A 20,304-nucleotide genomic window follows, 5' to 3' on the forward strand; every position below is an offset into this window, starting at 1 on the left:
ATAACTTAGAGAGAACACAGATAATACATTATCATTTGAGGTTTTCGTCGCAAGTTCCTCCAACGGCAACGTTGAGTTATAGCACTAGTTATAACAGATTATATCTATCGCTTATCATTTTGAGAACCGTATAATTGATTGCCATCCTGATTGACTTAAAAGGTTTTAAAAAAATATTTCAATATAGTTTGGTCATCTTCACTATTATTAAATTGGCATGTGATTTAAATATCTGTTTAAATTGAAAACTGAGAAGGGAAGCAAATTTAAAAAACTGTATCGCATTAAACAAGGTCTAACCTATTTTCTGCAAAGAACGTGACATGCCAGGGATATCACGGGTGGAAGCTACGCTCCCATATATAAATATCTGAGTCAGCGACAGGGCACGACCTAAATAATGGAGCATAAAATGAGCATCGACTGTACAGTACCAGGAGACGCTCCAGCATATCTACCCTCCATACAAGACCACTCAAAGTTACAGAGTATAACGTTTCCTCAATAGATAACTTCACATCTGCCGATTACATCACAAACATTTTCTAACAAAATATAGTCTGTATCATAGCAAATCGTAATATGAACGAGTCGTCATATTATGAATCTTTCACGTTGTAGGACCTTGTTTTTATGCGAGAACATAAAATAGAACGTAAAATTCTAGTCACGTCCCTGTCTGTACTGTACCAAGTCAATCATTGTTTTATTAGTAAAGCTTGTCAACTGTATAAATAATAAAGCTGTCAATATAAATACTTAAACTTTCTTACATAATGTATAATATTTAAGTAGTTTTTGACGTTGTAGATTTTTATAGTAAATTATTTCTTGTAATTAGTGACTTCTATTATTATATGCCACTCGAAGCAAAAATTTACAATCTTATGTAAATGGTAAAAAGAAGCATACTGGTAATAAAAAGATATATAAAACATTAGACCAAAATAATAGATACATTTGAAACAAAATCTCTTATAATTAGTGGGAATACTTACAAAAACAAAGGGAAAGTCGGGTTGTAAAAACAATCGGCTGACACATTACATTATCTGTCAAGATCGGATACAAAAATAAACAGAGCATGTTCTGGATGTTTTGTTAAACCGCTCAATGATGAAGGGGCGACGTTGAGAGCCGAAATGGGATCTAGTTTTGTTTATCAACAAGGAGTAATTGGGGTACTGGTGCGCAGTGACTTCAAAGGATTCAATGGTACAAAACAGTTTATAATGACGCTCCTATTTGTCTTTAAATAATTTGGGATCAAAAGCATCATAACAGAGCGGAGGAAGCATGAGTATAGAGAATGCAGCCCTTCTTAGCTTTGTTTGTAAGGGCAAATTTCCGATTGCAAATTTGAAATGTCGCGAACTACTAGGCTGTATCTGTTATCAATTTAGCTACCTTTATTAACTAATTAAGTAGGTACTTTATCAAGATAGTTTCTATACAAAAACGTTTCGTTTAAAGCAGGCCTACGTTTAAATTTTTAGGTGAATCCTAAAAATGAAATTTGAAAATAAGACCGCCTTATTTCAGTTACATACATTTAGTTAGTTATAGACTTTTTAGTTTTAGTGATAAACTCTACGTGATTTTTAATACTGTTCATCTTTTAGATTTAAATATTTTAATCCTAATGTGGGATGGGTGACTGACTGACAGTTGGAACGTATGACTTCACTCAAAACTGTCCAAATAGCTTTTAAACACTTCTATATTTATAAAATAAATGGAAAAATTTTACCTTCTGATAGTTGTATTTATGAGAACGTTAGCGAACAGGAAGTAAAAATGTTCAACTAATTTATTTAGGACTAACTTTTTGCCCGCTAACTCGTAAACATGGATTTCTGATTTAGAAAAATGGGCCACTTCTAGTTGGTGTATCAAGATAAAATATATAGCAGATTTTAGGTTAGATCTTTAAAAACATAATTGTGAAAACCGTATCCCAATTGGTGTAGTAGTTTCTGCGTGATGTCTAAATAAACAGACAGACAGACAAAATTATTAAAAAATATTGTTTTGACATCTGGTCTTATATTAATTTTACTCAAATATCTCTCATGTACAAACATTATCTAGTTATAATTTTATTACATTAGTAATATTCCTGAATGTAGATTACGCATTTAAAAATATTTTTAAACACATGTGCATTTGTCTACATACATATCTTCAAACCAGCTGCATTATAAAAATACACTATTGGACAGAGAGAAAAGCTTTATTTTTTGGATTCGTATAAATACATCTTTTGTTTTCCATATAAAAAGTGACAAGAAAAACTGTTTATCTAAGCATAATTTCAGAGAGTTGATAAAGAAAACAAACTGAAACTAATGATTACATGTAGTAGATATCTCAGTTTCGGTAACTATGAAAAATGAACATCATACTTTGTTTGACTAATTATACTTGTTGTAACAAAGTTGTAAAAGAAAAAGGAAACAACATAACATCCCGGTACACTTTGAGACAAAACTTGTAGTCTAACAAAGTTTTCGGCATATCAGGAGATACGAGGATACCATTATCTATTAATTAGATGAAAGCACATATTTAAGTACAAATGTAATTGTTGTTTTTGGCAGGACTACAACCTACTATTATTTTATAGGAAAGTTTGTGAAAATGAATAGATGTTTGTTATTCTTTCACGCAAGAAGTTAATGAATAGATTTGAATAAAATTTGGTACATGAATAAGTAATCATCATCGTATCATTAACTTTCCACTACTAAACATGGGCTTCTTCCATAAGGGGGGTTTTACCAGCAATTGTCACGCTTTGCATGCGGATTGGCAAGCGCAGTTACGCTTTGGTGATGTTTTAAGTGGGACGCTGCTGCCTATTCTTCGACCATTAAGTTCCCTTAGTTTTACGACACTCACAGAAAAGGAAGGGCTGATCAATTCTATGCCAAGATCACACGGCCTATATTCCAACTGAAAACATAGGATACTTTATACAATGCGAAAGCAACTTTAGAAATAAAGTGGACGACAGAATACTGAATGTAACAAAAGTTATTAGCATTTTTTAAGCAGTGTTTTAACAGTGAAGCAGGACATTTTCGAAAAGAAAGATGGGTGGAAAAATAATAAAAAAAATGTAATCCAAGATAAATGCGACGCTTTGGAAGTTAGCACGTAATGGCTTTTGTTTCTTTTTGCACAACTTTTGGAAAAACATACTTAGAAAACATACAGACACAAGACTCCTTTAATTGGTTGCAAATATTTTCGACTTTTTTTCCGTAGCTGTAGTAAGAGGCGACCTTGGTCGACCAAGGAAGATTAATACTCGAGGGATGGGCAGCAGCGTCCCTATTAAAACATCGCCAAAAGCGTAACAACGGTTGCTAACCTGCCTGTCAAGCGTGGCAACTACTGGTAAAACCCCCTTATGCCTCTGTACAGCAGTGGACAGTTAACGGCTGATATGATGAAAATGAATAATTTTGATTACACTATGTATAAAATATTCTTTTTTAGTAGCTTTTAGTAATTTGAATAAGTTTGTACCTCCTATACAACTATTTTACACCTTATCCAATTGTCACAAAAATAGGCTACATATACTGTTAGATATACGGAATAGAGAAGAATATTTATCTTGGTTAATCAATATACCTCGGTCGCAGATGGAATCGTTGATAAAAACTAAAAATTACACATAATAGAGTAAAAAATAAATAGAGTGAAGAAAGTAGGAAAATCGATATTCTTCAAAAACAATCAACAAACGATTGAGAAAACAAAATTGTCTAAATCTAAAGCAAGGTAAAGTGGACTTATCTTGAACATTATGTGTTGTACTATCGTAAAAGTAGGGTCAAGTGAGAGATATCTATAAAGAAGCCTGTTCGTAGACTCGAAGGTCAAAATAGAAAAAAGGTATCGCTTATCCCAGCGGGATGTAACCTGAGGTTGCGAAACGTATTGTGAAGTTTTTTCTTGACACAGATACGTTGTTCCAAGCCGACCATTGTTCGAAATTCCGCAAATGATAAGAAGTCTTCGTGAATGAGTACCGAGAGTATCCGAGATATAAAAAAATACACAATATAAAGAATTTAATAAAAGTAACCAAATTTTGTTGAAATCCTCCTAGAAATACTCTAATTAAATTGAAAAGAAATTAAATTATCCATTCAATTAATCGATTTTTTATTTGTACTTCTAATAGACACCGAAATAGTCTTATGGTTTGATTAATTACAAGTTTCTTTACATTTTCATTAAGTCTATTAAAACCTAAATATATTGATGTCCTGTTCTCTTCTCCATCTAAGCAATAATATTGTGCTCTAGCTATGTATTTAGGATTTGATTATAAAAATCTGAGAATAAACGTTTTCGCTGCCGTAAGTGTGAGATAGAATGAGACGGCAATATCCAGTATCTTGTTTTTTTCTCTAGGAAGATTAATAAGTTCTAGAAAAATAGAAACGAAGATGTGCAATATTTCAAAATAGGATTTAAGATTGTTTATTTGTCACGTGTTTCAATGTGTACCTACTTTGCAAGAATTAAAAACATTTTATTAGGCTTTTGACTTTTAATCAAGAATAAGGGCTGTTATTTTAAGAAATATTCTTACATGCTTATTAAAACCATATAAATTAATTGTTTGTAATTTTTAAATGAACTTAGCGACATATGCCATGAACAGGTGATGAGGTATGGCCGGCTTCGCTATAAATACGCCATAAGGTAAGAACCCCGCCAGATGCTTTCTCTCAAGTGCATTGGGCGAGTCATAATCGCTTTAAACCATCTGGTGTATAGTCTTAAGAATTTAGACACGTGGAATAAATACCGCTACAATGTTTACAGAGCTTGATCTAGACGATAACTATGGTTAGCTTCAAAATAACCAATCTCCCTCAAATTGGGGTAACTGACCGCTATATTTATATACATGCACACATACACAGTATTAGTAAAGATAATCAATTCGAATACTGTAAAGTACCATTTATGACTTGAAATAATAAAATAACGGTAAGTATCTCATACATAAAATGTATTTATAAACAAATTGATCTTAACTTTTCTTGCTTAGTGACCTGATGGATTATTCCAGAGATGAGAATAAAATAGCGCTCTGTCAGCCTTCTTTATCCAAAGGGCGTCCTGTGATTTGTCATAAAAGGTGATTAAAGGAGAAAATCATAACATAAAAGAAAATCTAAAATAGTAAAAATTTTGCTAATAATTTAGTTTTTATTTATTCCCTTATTAGATCTTAACAGCTCCTAAATAAAATACAAACGAATCTATTGATAGAATCGTTATCGCTAACGAAACCATAAGATAGAATGAGATAGCAACATGCGCTGTCTTGTTCGTTCTTACGTGAGCGCTGATCGAAGCAATTCTATTGATAGACTCTTTTGTATTTTGTTTAGGGGAGCAGAATAGATCCCAAATTGACAACGTACAACAAACAATAAATATAAAAAGATTAATAGGCTATATCAGCCTCTTACAAAGGACACTCATATCCAACGTCACTAGATTGTTAAGAAACAGTAGTAAAAACAAACAGTATAATAATTTTATTGTTAAAAGTTTTGTAAATAAACATTATATTTTAATGTAGTTGTTATTACCAGATTAACTGACGTGTATTTATTTATTTGTTCGCATTCGTGTCACGACCACTCATGGTTAAGAGTCCCGGATGATTCCAAAACTAGTAGATTTTGCTCTACTAAAATACACGTAAATTAATCTAGTTAATTTAAAATACAATATAATAATATTAATATAATTCTTCATAGAGAACAAATCATTTAGACTGCTTCACTTAAAAATCTAAAATAACTGGACAATCTAATACGAGACTTGAATAGAAATATAAACATTATTATTTTATCTATTACTGAGTATTGCTAATGGCAAATCCGAGAACTTCAGTTGGCTAATAATATTGAAGCAAGAATAGCCAGCAATTATACTCTGCAATTCCAATAAGACTTATATTAACCAAGTAGACAGACCGTTAGGGGAGGGGGTGACGTTCCACTACTTTTATCAAATCTCACCAAGAGGGAGTCTAAATCCATTCTAATATTTATATTTAAAAAAAACGAACAGAGTTTCGTGCCTACAATCAAACTGTTTATAATTAATCTTCTCCATCCAAAGGTTGCCTGGAAGAGATCGCTCTTAGCGATAAGGCGGCCCATTGTTTTCTTAGTATAATATTTTATTGTGTTTATATTTATAATAAGTTTACTATTGTAATCTTATGGAGAAAACAATAAAATGTATCTAGAATATTCTAAATGTGAAAGTAATGTTTGTTACCTCTTGGCATCTTAACGGCTCAACCAATGGTCATGAAATTTGGCATAATAGTAGGTTTTAAGATGGAAAAAAATATAGGCTACGGTTACGTGGACGATAATAAAATATAAATTTACTCGAACTTTCTCGCCCAAATTACAAATAAGTTAAACTGGTAGTTATTTCAATAAAATAAATTTTGTTCTATAAGAAAACAAGGTCTTCAAATATGGCAAAACTAGTTATTTCGACTTAAAAACTATAAAACCGATTTTGATATTTTTTTTATACAACTTAGAATGGCAAACAAGCTGACGGCCCACCTGATGGAAAGTGGTAACCGTCGCCTATAGACATGAGCAGTACCATGGACAACACAGAGTATACTGTTTCACCCATGATATCCCCCATGCGTTGCCATTCCTGAGGACTCAGCTGTTATTCCTCTGTACCCAGTAAATTCACGCCATATCCCACCCTTTAAACCGAAACGCAGCCATGCAAACACAACTGCGTCACGGTTGAAACACGAATGGGACAGAGGTACCCAAGCAATCGACTTTTGTACAAACTCTTCCTCTGGTAAATATCTATGGGACTAAACAGAAATCTATTTCCTATCAGAATAAATCCAAATCGGTTTATAAATGACAGAGTTCTGAAGTAACAAATATGAAAAACACAACCGAAAGGCCTCTTTTTTTGAAGTCGTTTGAAATTAATTAATATAAACTTCACGTAATTTAATTGACAACCCCTTATGATCAGGTAAGTCGTAAGTCACACTCGTAAAAAAATAATGCTTAGACATAAAACTTAGAAAACCATACCATGAGACTGAATACAAATGAAATGACAAAAGCCACTCCATGGTGTCCACAAAACCATAAAAGACGCTTTGTAAACACAATGACAATATGACTACTATATTATAATATTACAATCCTTTATGTACACATCATACATGGTTATGTCATTGTTTACAGCTACTCAAACGTTAACATATCTGATAATAATCGACATACAACTAGAGTCACCATCCGTCTGGATTTGTCATGTGTCCGGATTTCACCGGACTTTTATTTTGGTCTCAATTTTTATTTAGACAGAAACAATTAATTAATGTTTAATTACTCCAATAACAGTACGGTACGCGTAAGATTTAGGTTAGTTGAGATAAAGGTTATCTTAAATACATTGCTTTCAGCAAAAAGATCGATTATTGTACTTATACAATTAATAAATACATCTATTGCTTATGTTCTTTTATTTCCTACATTGTATAATACACACAAAAGTGTTCTCAATTAATGATTTAAGTATCATTTAAATTTGTAAATATACTGTTATTAAAAAAAATAGTAAATTACTTAATAAGATTTGTAAGTAAGTAGACGAGGGTCTATGATGTCGCGGCACAGAGAATCCTAGTGTGAAGTCTTGGGAATAACATGTATAATTGTGGCATGTTTTTTGGTTATAATAAATTTGATTATTATTAAAATTCTTTTTTACTTTCCGTCTGGTGTTATTATTTGTAAGCAAAATGTTCAGACTTTTTTCAAAAGTCCAGAATTCTGTTAGGACTTTATAAATTTCTATGATAAATTGGTAACCCTACGTAAACATACACCACAACAAGACAGATCAACAATACGCCTAAACATGTAGGCACAAATTTATGGACTTGCACAAAAGGTTATGTGGCGCTAAATAAAATTTTATAATTTATGTGACACATAAGTACCTAGTATGTAGATACATTAGACTTGTACAGCGACCCGTGTATCTGGTTCTATTCTATTATTCTGTCCCTTGTTATAACAATGCAAGTATTATAATTCTCGCATTATAATATAATATTGAATGCAGATAATTCAGGTAAATTATCGTAGTTTACCTAAATGATCGAGTTAATTCCAATAACAGAAAAGATAAAATATGCATAAATGATTATTATATATATATATATATATATATATATATATATATATATATATACTCGTATATATATATGCAATTATATATATATGCTCGTAAAGTGAATAATGGATATTTTTTAAATGTTCTGATTTGATGCAAGGGATATAACGCGTTCTTTTTATCAATTAAGATATTTCATACAGTATCATAGATTTTTTTTTTATTGCACACGCTTTTGTAAATAAGCAAATTAAAACAAGAAATGTTTAAGGCACAAGCCGTAAATATGGCGTATGCTTATCAGCTAAGTCTAGACTTACAGTTTATACCTATTAGGAGAACAAAGGCCATTAAAATACCGCCTAGTCCACTAACACGCCGCGGTTGCATACCAAAGAGATGCATCATCGATAACTCTGTTACCTGCAACAAAGAATAGTTTATTAATCTCCGATATTGTTAGCCGCTTCAGTTTTGTATTTTGTGTTCTTTATTATAAGAATGTACAATTCAATTCCTGTGCCTACTTAGTAATACGTATCTATAAAAACATATTAAACGTTTCCACAGATGAGATATTTTTGTTTTTATAATAAATGTCTATTTTTATTTTATGATTATTGCCACTTTTTAGATGTTTATTAGAAAAGTAAAAAATTTTATACAAAATAAAAAGAAATATAAAAAGGTTGCCCAATGTAGTGGCTACCAGTACGTCAGCAACAATTACGACCTTTATTTTTTTTTTAAGTTTATTTTTTAATGATTATATTAATATAAGTAAATATCGCTCTATTATGACATATGAAGCGGTGAGATTGAATTATATTTTTTAATTGAACACTAAGGTGCTTTATATATACACTGACAGCGTTCCTTCACATACTGATTGCTCTCAGTAGCATTCTGTTTCTGCGGCAGTGTGAGAGGCGCCTAAATACCATTGATGCCTAACAAAATACTGTAACTAGCAGCATCAAACTTTTCTTTAGATAGGCACTAGACAGACGTATACTGAATTTATTACAAAGGCCCCCCTCTATCCTTACATTTCTTATCCTCCTGCTTCATCTACTTTAATTATCTAAGCTCATGCATGCACCCCGGTAACGAGGACTCCTTCACCTTGCAGAATATATTCTCTTAAATGTCCTCATCGTTCACTTCGCCAGTTGATTAATCCAAAACCACTTAGGTGTTTCTACTATGGCGTCGATTTATGTTTACCCCGTGCCCTATTAAGGGTAGAGACAGTGAATTAACGGGGCGCTTGGCATTTGCCGACCCACCTACGTATTTACGATCCCAGCGTGAAGCGGTAACACCCTGTAAAGTGAACTGATGAGTATCCAAATGAATATTCATTTTTATATCACTTCAACGTTTAACGCTGGGCATGTAGTAACTTTGTGCGCTTGGGCATTTAAAATTTTTAAATATCGAATCATCAACATTATCATATTAGCTGTTATTTATCCACTGTTGAACACAGACCTCCCCCAAAAACGGTCATAAAAAACGGCTCCGTTTTTTATGGCAGTTTACCTTTGGGAGGATTTTGCCAGTAGTCGCCACACTTAACAGGGACGCTGCTGCCCATCCTTCGACTATTAAGTTCCCTTAGACGAACCAACACCCACGGAAAAACAACGAATTAATTTTCTCCTGTCAGGATAAAAAATATCATATCCCTTAAATTGGAACAATCAATACACATACCTCAAGAATGTGAACGCATGAATGGTATCATGGGCGACACAGTATACTCTATTATGACCATGATAATGTTAATGTCCATAGGCGACGGTTATTACTTACCATCAGGCCGGCGGCTCGTTTGCCATTTTAAGTTGCATAAAAAAGATCTATTAATATCGATTGAGTTGTATGATTGGAGATTAGCGTAAAGGAACACCGCGACATTTTTATATTTGCATTTATATATTTTTCTTTTTATAGACAATCTTGGCTGTTCTTTCTGGCGAAATTCTTAATTTAAAAAGAGACCGATAATTATTACCGGCTCCAATATGTCCCATAATGTTTAATTAATCAACACATAATTCAAGATTACGTTTCACAAAAAAAGAAACTGACTTAAATTGTGACAAAACTAGTGATTTTGGTGTAAAACTTAAACTACTGAACCGATTTTGATGAAGTTTTTATGGGACCAATCTGTAAGTATTCTTTCAGATAAAAAAATCTAAAACGGTTTAGAACTGAAGGAGTTACGAGGTAACAAACATTAAAAAAAAAAATAACCGAATTGAAAAAATCCTTCTTTTTGAAGTCGGTTAAAAGTATAGCCTTTATAACATTTTGTATACTCAATACGCCAATAAACAACAGAGTACTTACAATTAACGTTAAATACATCTTCAACTACCCAAATGGAATTACAGTAATTCCTTTAAAGGCAAATCAATAATCATATAAATTCTGCTCTAATTTTTATTGTCTTCCGATACGTAATAGGTATGCGACATGAATCTACCAGCTAGGACTGCCTTTTAATTAAGCGAATACCTAAATCAATATCCGTTTTGCGGATTCGAATATCTACCTACTTGGACATTTGACATATAATTGTGGAATAGCGCGTTTGGTGAAATACTACGTTCAATTTCAACATATATGGCATGTAAACGCTGGACAGACAAAATGTGCCGTACCATATCAGTCGTTAATTACCCCCTGCTGAAAATAGATCTCATCATACGCTGGAGGGGGGGGGGAGCAGAGGTTGTTACGGGTGGCAGGCAACCGCAGTTAGGCTTTGGTGATGTTATAAGATGGATGCTAATGCCCATTCGTCTTCCATCTATCATGCTAACCATTAAGTTTCTATAGTCGCTTCTTACGACACACGGTAAAGGAAGAGGTGGACCATTCTACGTTGGGACCACATGATAAGGGCAAAATGTATTAAGCGCTCATCATTAAATTTTATAACACGAAAAAATAAAATTCCCTTGGAAACCATTGTGATTAAATCTTTTAAAATTCGTCACGATGGGTCATCAACTGACCTGCTCATCCTCACCTATCATTTCTCATTGGTGCTACGCCAACATACACTTATGGTAAAGACGGGGTTGCCATTCCATGGGGTGTACCCCATTAAAAAAAAAACATGTTTTATATTAATAAAAAGTAGCAAAAAGAAGTTTGGTTTACACAATAAAAAATTGTAGAAAGTAACTAAAAGAAAAGATCTTCTTTTGTTGCTTTTTCCTGCTAACTTGCATATTAAGTTATTATTAAATATAACACCCAACATTGAAAAAAGTAAATTCAATAATATACTCAGAAATAACATATCAGACAAAGTGCCGCTTAATAACATTTTTCCTTTCCAGCGTCGATATATACTCGTAGTAACTCTAATTCTGTCTCAACGATATTTTTGGGTTAATAAATATAATAGGATTAAGCAGACGGTGATTGATTTCTATGTTGGCTTCCATCGTCGTTATGGGAAGAGAAACAATAATCTGAATTACACAGAAAAAAATAAATCCTGTAGAGAAAATACTTAGATCGTTTCTAGAAAAACGTTACTTGCAACTTGTAAATATTAAGTATAAATATTGAACAAAGTAAATTTATTGTAAGAAATCCTGGCCGAAATTTGGCTAATAATCTCTTAAACAAACTTTGTTTCAGCCAACGCATAAGCGCTATGACAATGCAAAGCTAACTCAAGTGTGCGTTAACGACTACGAAGAAACCAATCTTAACCTTATAAATGAACTGCTACAATAATATTTGACATTAAACTTAAACGGTTACGAATTTATACGTAGTTAATTTACCCCAAAATCAATATTATTCTTACCAAATTTTGTCATTGCTGGAACTTTCGAGGCACAAAATTTAAATTGGAATATGCTAAGAGCTGACTTCTTTGTTCTGATATTGAAGTATGCAAATTTTATTAATTAAAGTTGATTTTTGATTTTATACGCATAATAGATATTATAGAAGTGAAAAGGATGGAACCAATCATTGTAGAGTAAAAATTTTAAATTGTAAATATCTAACTAACATTGTTATTAACTTATTGTTGTTACTGTATGTTTTAGTGCAATAAAGAATATATATATATATATATATATATATATATATATATATATATATATATATATATATATATATATATATATATATATATATACTATTAACAAATTGAGAATTTATTAGACCGTTAATTAAGAAACAAAAATTGTTTATAAACATGTTTATTTCTTAATATTTGACCTGATAGACGTCCTACCCTAATTGTTTTTTTGTCTTTCCCTAAAAATTATAGTAGTATAGATATGTAGTATCCTAACTCTATATTTAAAATTTTTTTGTTTATACAACTTAGAATGGCAAACAAGCTGACGGTCCACCTGATGGGAAGTGGTAACCGTCGCCTATAGACTGTTTCGCCCATGATACCTCCCATGCGTTGCCATTCCTGAGGACTCGGATGTTATTCCTCTGTACCCTGTAAATTCACTGCCATATCCCACCCTTCAAACCGAAACACAGCTATGCAAACACTACTGATTCACGGTTGAAATACGAATAAAACCTCCTACCAACTCGTTTTAGTTATTTAAGTGTTCTAACTAAAGTAATTTTTATACTAATTAGAAATTTAACGCAAAAGAAAAAACGCTATCAAATAAATACTCCAGCTCGCATCGAAATAACAAATCTCTACGAAATACTCGTTAATTCGAAACAGAATCAGAAGTAATCGAAATAATAATTTATGTTACTCGTATTAAAGTGACCAAAAAATACGCTGCAAAATCTGTCGCTAACAGATTTCAATTAAGAAAACCTTATTTGTGATTCATTGAACAATTAACAATTAAAATGGCCCAATCCGTGGTCAACAACCTCGGGGTTTTATTCGAAAAATCGCGAGGGCTCTTTGTGAAACTAATAAAGGTTAGGTACCAACAGATAAATTTTCACGACGAAAATTTTCGCAGGAACGAAATTGTTGAGGTGGCGATAAATATTTACGTCACAGAAGTCACTATCAATTTAAATTAGTATTTTTAGGGTACCGCACCTCCAAAGGTATAAACGGAATCATTATAGTATCACTGTTGTCCGTCCGTCCGTCTGTCAAGACCCTTATTTATAGAAACGTGTAGAGGTATCAACTTGAAATTAATATCATATACTCAAATCTGCAACTCTTAAAGCAGTGAAAAATTAAGCTTCTAAATCTACAACAATCAAAAGATACGGCTGTTATGTAATATATATATTATGTTACTTATGTATGTAAGAGAATCAAAACATATACGGTACTTCTCGTTGACCTGAATGATGAAATTTAGAAGAAGAGCAAGAAGTAATGTCATGTAGCACAAGTAAAGGAAAAAAAAAATAGAAAGCCGTAAATTTGTAGTTATTCCACGTACGGAACCCTCGTTGCGTGAGTCCAACACACACTTGGCCAGCTTTTTTGTTCTTGTAAAGCTTTTATCAAACCACTTAGAAGAGATTCTCAATTTATCAATTCGTCTGTATTTTTGTTAGTGACTATAATTACCAATTCTGGACCGATTTAATAATTCTTTTTGAAATCCATAAGGTTTATTTACGTTGCGTTAGTTTCATATTAATTTCATGATGATTATTGATATGCTTTGTAAAAGTAGTAGCTAGTAGTTCATAGCAATTACTAGCATAAGCATAAAAAAATCATGTATAAATATCAAAGTAAAATGTTCATGAGACATCCCATCATAATGTGTGTGTGTGTGTGTGTGTGTATATGTGTGTGTATACCAGTTGAACTGACTTTAAAAAAGGAGGTGATTCTCAATGCGGTTGTATTTTACTCATGTTTGTTACAGGTACCTCATAACTCTGTCATTTATAGATCAGTTTGGAAAATCTTTTTTTTCATCTGAAAAGATGTACTTTTAGATAGGACCACAGAAGTTTTATTAAAATCCGTTCAAAAATTTTATTTTTAATTGAAAGTTACTGGTTGTGGCACAAGTGAAGTCAGTTTTTTTATGAATCACAATCTTAAATTATATTTTCTTTTGAAATACTCCAAAACAAGCAAGCATCAAGTTATCAAATGAGGCGACAAGTCCTTATATTTGAAGGGTTAAATTTAAAAAATCTTAAATTAGCAAAACAAGGAGAAAATCTATGCACTACTCCTCTAAAATAATCATGGTCCTTAGCTTTTAGAAAAAAACATCTGTAGGGATTTAATTCTAAACGTCACAACTGCCTATATAATTATTAATAAGGTAAAAAAAAAAAATATTTAAAAAATTTACAATATAAAATGTATGTATACAATTAACAATTATAGAAAAGTATATAAATACACAGAAAAAAAAAAGAAAAATACAGTGAAATTAAATAGAAAAAAATCAGCAACATTTGAACCGCTTATTTATTGTCACCGCTGATTCTTTATTGAATGATTCGCTCATTACCTTCAATTTCTAACAACCAAAACATATTTTCAAAATAATTCTTCAAAGCATCGTATTGATAAATTGCCTCATTAAGCTTTCAATTGGTTCTATACTTGGCGACGTAACAAACAAACATATGACATAAAATCTTCCCTGAAAAATACTTTTATATAAAATATTTTTTTTAGAAATGATAGAATTTTCATCGTGCCTCCGATCGAACTGTTTATAATTACTTCTCTCCGTCCAAAGGTTGCCTGGAAGAGATCGTTTTTAACGATAAGGTCGCCCATTGTTTTCTCATTGTGATTATTTCTTGTAATAGTTTATATCTGTAACAAGTTTGCTATTGTAATCTTTTGGAGGAAACAATAAAGAGTCTGTCTATTTATCTACTTTTTATATATGGCAAATTTGTGACTGTTAGGTATGCTTCAAAAGATGATATTGTAAAATAAATATAAAATAAAAAAAATTAAGTAAACCCCAGATACGCCTGAACAGATCTTCATAAATTGTAGTTAAGAACAATCTTGATCACGTCTGCTATCAAACAAAAAACCGCATCATAATCAGTCTATTCGTTTAGGAGGTACTAACCAATAGACAGACACATAGGTACGTTAAAGTTGCAACACTCATCTTTTCGTGTCAGGGGTTGAAACAGTGATGAAATATGAATAAACATAAACGAAAAAAACACATTTAAACAATAAACGATAAAAATATTAATTACATTGTAGATTACTTTTAAAGGTATTGTTGCTGCGTTTAAAAAATACACATCTGTCTAATGCATGTCATAGATAGGTTGGATGGATTCAGAATATAAGGTATGTGTATTCACAATTGTACTCGGTAGGTGGCGCTGCGAATGGGTTCTGGACAAGGTCTGTCAGATCCGCTAGTATATTATACAATGTAAAATAAGTAACTTCCTCGTAAGAAAAAGATATTACACATGTAGTCTCTTTTATAATATTTCTTATTATTATTTTTTTTATTTTCCATTACATACTCGTATTTGACTGGAAGAAATTATGGGATAAGTTCGCCATTATACTAAGAATTTTTTTTAGTAACTCTGTATCTTATAAAATGTAATATTTTACTGTACAATAAAGTGTTATAAAAAATGAAAAGATTGTTAATTTGAATATAACTTATCATTTTTTTATAGTAGGGGTGGTCCGGTAGATCGTGACTGACGTGTCGAATTCAGTCGATCGTAGCAAAGCATAAAATATATTTGCTAATCTAGTGGAAGATGCTCAGACGCAATACTCACACTAATATAAATAAGTAGTTATTAAGAATAATTTTCAGTTTTATGTTTTCCCTCTTAATAAAATAAAAAATACTACAACACTACATTATTGTGTACTCAACAATGTTGTTTAATCTGAGATTTCAAGAAGTATGTAATTAATTGTAAGGTAGACCGCATAGGGTTTCGTCAGTAAACAGCAGATTTTGAGTCTAATCAAGTCGGCCATCCCTGACATATAGGATCGTTTTTATTGCAATAAAAAAAAAAAGTTTTGTTCATGCAAAGAATTATTAGTACAAAAACGTCGTACAATAGACAGCATTTTAAAATACAGTAGAATAAATTGAATTTAGAACTACTTATATACTATGCGAATGATTCGATATAAAAAAAAATCGATGTACGAAAACAGAATTGCCAGTGAAATATAAACCAAAATAAAAAGTAGAACCAAGCAGGTGGTACGATTCCATTATGCTTATCTAAAGAGGACAGGTGTTCACCATCAGGCAAGAACCAATCAAAAATCTGGTCGCGGCAGATGCTCGAAAATGAACTTAAGGCTTATATTTTTGCATTTTATTTCGTTAACTCGATATATTGTTCAACAGATTTCAATATTTTAAACGGATGTGTTATACGCTTAGATATACTATAGATAGTGTCTCCATAGAAATGCTTCGAGAAAAACGAGTAGTAGAGTAGTAGCAGTAAAATTTTTTCATAGAATTTTGCGTGATAAATAGTTATGACGCCTTTATAACTTCTATATTTATTTTATTCTGTAATTTATGCATCTTTTTAATACATAAACAGTTATTTAATGTAATTAATAATATGTCAAGATACAGTTTATAGGTAAGTATATAGAACATTGACAAGAAAAAAACGAATCAGCTAATTTGACAATTTGCTGACAAAAAGTTGACCCATTTTTGAGGCTCGATACTGTATCTACATATATATAAACTAAGGTGCAAGGAAGCACCAGTGGTCGATGATTAGTGAACCTGAAAGCAAGTCAGTTAGCTCATCGTAGTGAAGAAGAATTAACCACGATGAATTCAGGGAGAACTACGTCGACCTGCTAGAGTATATTGCTAGCGATAGGGTTGTTAGAATGGTTAAAGGGGTATACCCTTTAATAACAATCTACTTTCCTCTATAACAACCCATTAATGTCTCACTAAAGAAGAAGAGTTTCTACTCATAAGAGGAGGATAGGTATTAGCCTATTGTTATAATTCTGGACAAACTGTTTGGTACAAATTTTTATGTTTTTTCTTTTTCATTATTGAATTGTGATTTGTTCCCTTAACCATGCGATTGCTTTGCATTGTATACATCATTGGCAGGTATCACATGAATTTTAAATAATAATAAATAATGTCTATAAAAAATTACTTTTTTAACAGACTTCAAAAACGAGGTTCTGAATTTGATTTTATTTTTTTTAAGTTTATTATCTCATAACTTCGTCAGTTCTAAACTTGAAAATATACTTACAGGTTGGTCCCATAGAAATTCGATTCAATAGTTTAAAATAAATGGTTTTGTCACAATGAAGTTTTTTTTTTTTTTTTGTTTAACTTGATCATTTATTACTACGCATGTTAGAATGGCAAATAAGCTGTCCACAGAATAAATAATATGTAAGTACGAGTATGTTTATTCTGTGAGCTAACGGTATATCTGATTGTAAGAGGATTATTTACATACATTTCAATAATTTTCGGATAGATTATTATACTATTTAAAAGCAACAACGAAACAAGCACATGACCTAGTATTTAGTATGTAAAAGGATATACAGTTCTCATTTCAGACACACAGGCGAAGCACGACGGCATAGCTAGTAAATATATCTAACTCTACATCAATTTACCAATCAGAACACCATTACAATCGATTCATTTTTCAAAAAGACCGTGTCGCGTCTATGCGTCTCAAATCGTGGCATAACTCCACGTAATATTTTCTTCAAAAACTCTAATACCTTACGGTAACTGAAACACAGTTCACTTTCCTTTGTAACATTTTAAAACAGGGTCATAAGTCAGAATGTCCAATGACTCAGCGCAATAAACATCTGGGCCACTTTTTACGGTCGCGCATCAGAATCCAGACACAAAAAGGTCACTTTCTGATGTAAACCTCTTTAGATCACAGCATAATGTCTATTATGTTATAGTGAGTATGATAAATGTGTTTAATCCTGTATAAGGCATAGATTTCGTTTAAGGAATACGTCGTGTTGAGTATACCTAATAGTATTCACAGTAAAAATGCATCTTGAGTACCCTGTCTAGAGTTAAGTATGAGAAATTGTTTTTAACATTTTTGAAATACATTCATATGTACGTTTTCCGTTTTGCAGTAAATGCACAATTTTTACATGCAAGTTATTTTGTAAAAGATACTAATTAATTGTAGATTTTTAAAACCTTTTTTTTAAATCCTGTTAAAATAAATACATATATATAATGTATTTAAATAAGGGTACATTTATAGGTGGTACCTGACACCTTTAAGGAGCCAAGCAAACTGTAGGAAATATGTCTTTTCTCTGTCTCGCGGACAATGGAAATCGAAAAATCGAAAAAGCGGAACCGTTCCGGAATTATCAATACATACTAATATATTAAATGTGAAAGTGTGTTTGTTTATTACCCCTGAGTGCTTTAACGGCTTAAATAATCAAAATAAAATTTGATATACATGTACTAATGTACTAATCATAATATATATATATATATATATATATATATATATATATATATATATATATATATATATATATATATATATATATATATATATCCCAATCACATGTACAAAGTCGCTAAGAAGCTAGTACACATATAAAAAAGTTTTGTTAAAAAACACGACTATATATTAACATATTCCCGAAAATATAAATAAGTTTTTATTTAAACTATTTAATGAACTAGAATAGTATCCGCTCCGCGAAATTATAAAAGTTTTTATAACAAAATATATAACAAGGTTTCCGAGGCTGACTCAACACGAAGGTAGGCTAAAAAGGTAAAAAAGTCACAGTGCATGCCATCCGCAGGCTCCGTTAATCAGATCTGACATTCCAAGTTTCAATAGCCTCAGAAACCGGACGTCTGAATCACCTCCCGCCTATAAATGCACTCACAAATGCATAACGAATTTACGAAATATATATAAAATTTAACAGTGTATATTTCTTATTAATACTTTGAAATGAAATAAAATAAAATATTTATATCCTTTAAACAGACATTTCACTTAATAAAAGCCATGTGACCGAACTTTTTAACATCTATTTAATTGTCTTAAAATTGTAGACATGCAAATTTAATGTATATATAATAATTAAGATTATACAAAATTAATGATAAAGAAAAAAAATTATTAAATAAAACCAATAAATTTCAATACGTACTTGTTTAATATAGTCAAATATAATTAATAATTACATTATATATGTCATACCAATAAGAGATTACAAATCCGTGTTAAGTCTCAAAGTATTACAAATTATTTATATTTTACATTAGATAAGTCATTTTATATTATGTATGTATAATAAGACTATTTCAGCTTGCAAGAGTTAAGGACAAATTTAGTGAGATGGTACTCCGGTAGCCAACTTTCACTAGTAGGAGAGACATTACAGGATATTTTAAGATCTATTTTCATATATTAATTAACTTTATGGACACACACTATTATATATGGTTTCTTTCATACATGTGCTTATATTACTTGCATACACCCACTCTAACTTGCCTACCTCGCTATGGAATCAAAATTTTTGTTTGTATATATAAAATCCGTTATTGGCTGTGTATTCATAAGAGACTTAGCATGTTAAGTTATTTTTTAAGAGCTGTGGATTTTTGTATAAAATAAAATAAAAAATAAAAAGAAAATTGATACCACCAAATAATCAATTACAGTACAACAAGTTATTTTGATTTTAAAGTTAAATCTTGTGATACACGTCGCAAACAAAACATCTTTTTCGATATTATATTCGATAAAAACGGAGGTAAGACATTATACCTCTTATAGAGATTGCACTGGCGACTACCGACCCTTTACTGCAGAATGTAAATACGACCGGTGTTTGCATAGTTAAATGGGTTAGTTCAATATTTCACAGAAGTGCTGGCGTGTAGTGTCAGAGGTGTAAGAATGTTTACCTTCTCAGAAGAGGCCATATCATGAAGTATAAATATATAAAATAGTTATATATTCCTTTTAAATAATTTCTAAAAAGATAACATTCTTAATTCGTCTGTATTAAATTTTTTCTAATTATGTTACACGATTATGTTATCAATTTTGAACTGA

General features: G+C 31.4%; 1 protein-coding gene across 2 annotated transcripts in view; it reads right to left on the reverse strand.

Annotated features, from left to right (window-relative positions):
• The window catches only part of LOC113520220 (DE-cadherin), a 311,477-nt gene that overhangs the window by 79,233 nt on the left and 211,940 nt on the right, over window positions 1-20,304 (reverse strand). The window contains exon 3 of one of the 2 annotated variants that reach the window (XM_052898053.1): window positions 8,550-8,652. The exons of the other annotated variant lie outside the window; for it this stretch is intronic. Within the exon in view, the coding sequence (XP_052754013.1) occupies window positions 8,550-8,637 (88 nt within the window). The 5' untranslated portion in view covers window positions 8,638-8,652. The remainder of the gene's footprint in view (window positions 1-8,549; window positions 8,653-20,304) is intronic. 2 annotated transcript variants of the gene reach the window in all.

This window comes from Galleria mellonella, unplaced genomic scaffold, assembly GCF_026898425.1.
Source record: "Galleria mellonella isolate WM207_F2 unplaced genomic scaffold, CSIRO_AGI_GalMel_v1 utg40, whole genome shotgun sequence".
NCBI classification, from domain to species: Eukaryota; Metazoa; Arthropoda; class Insecta; order Lepidoptera; family Pyralidae; genus Galleria; species Galleria mellonella.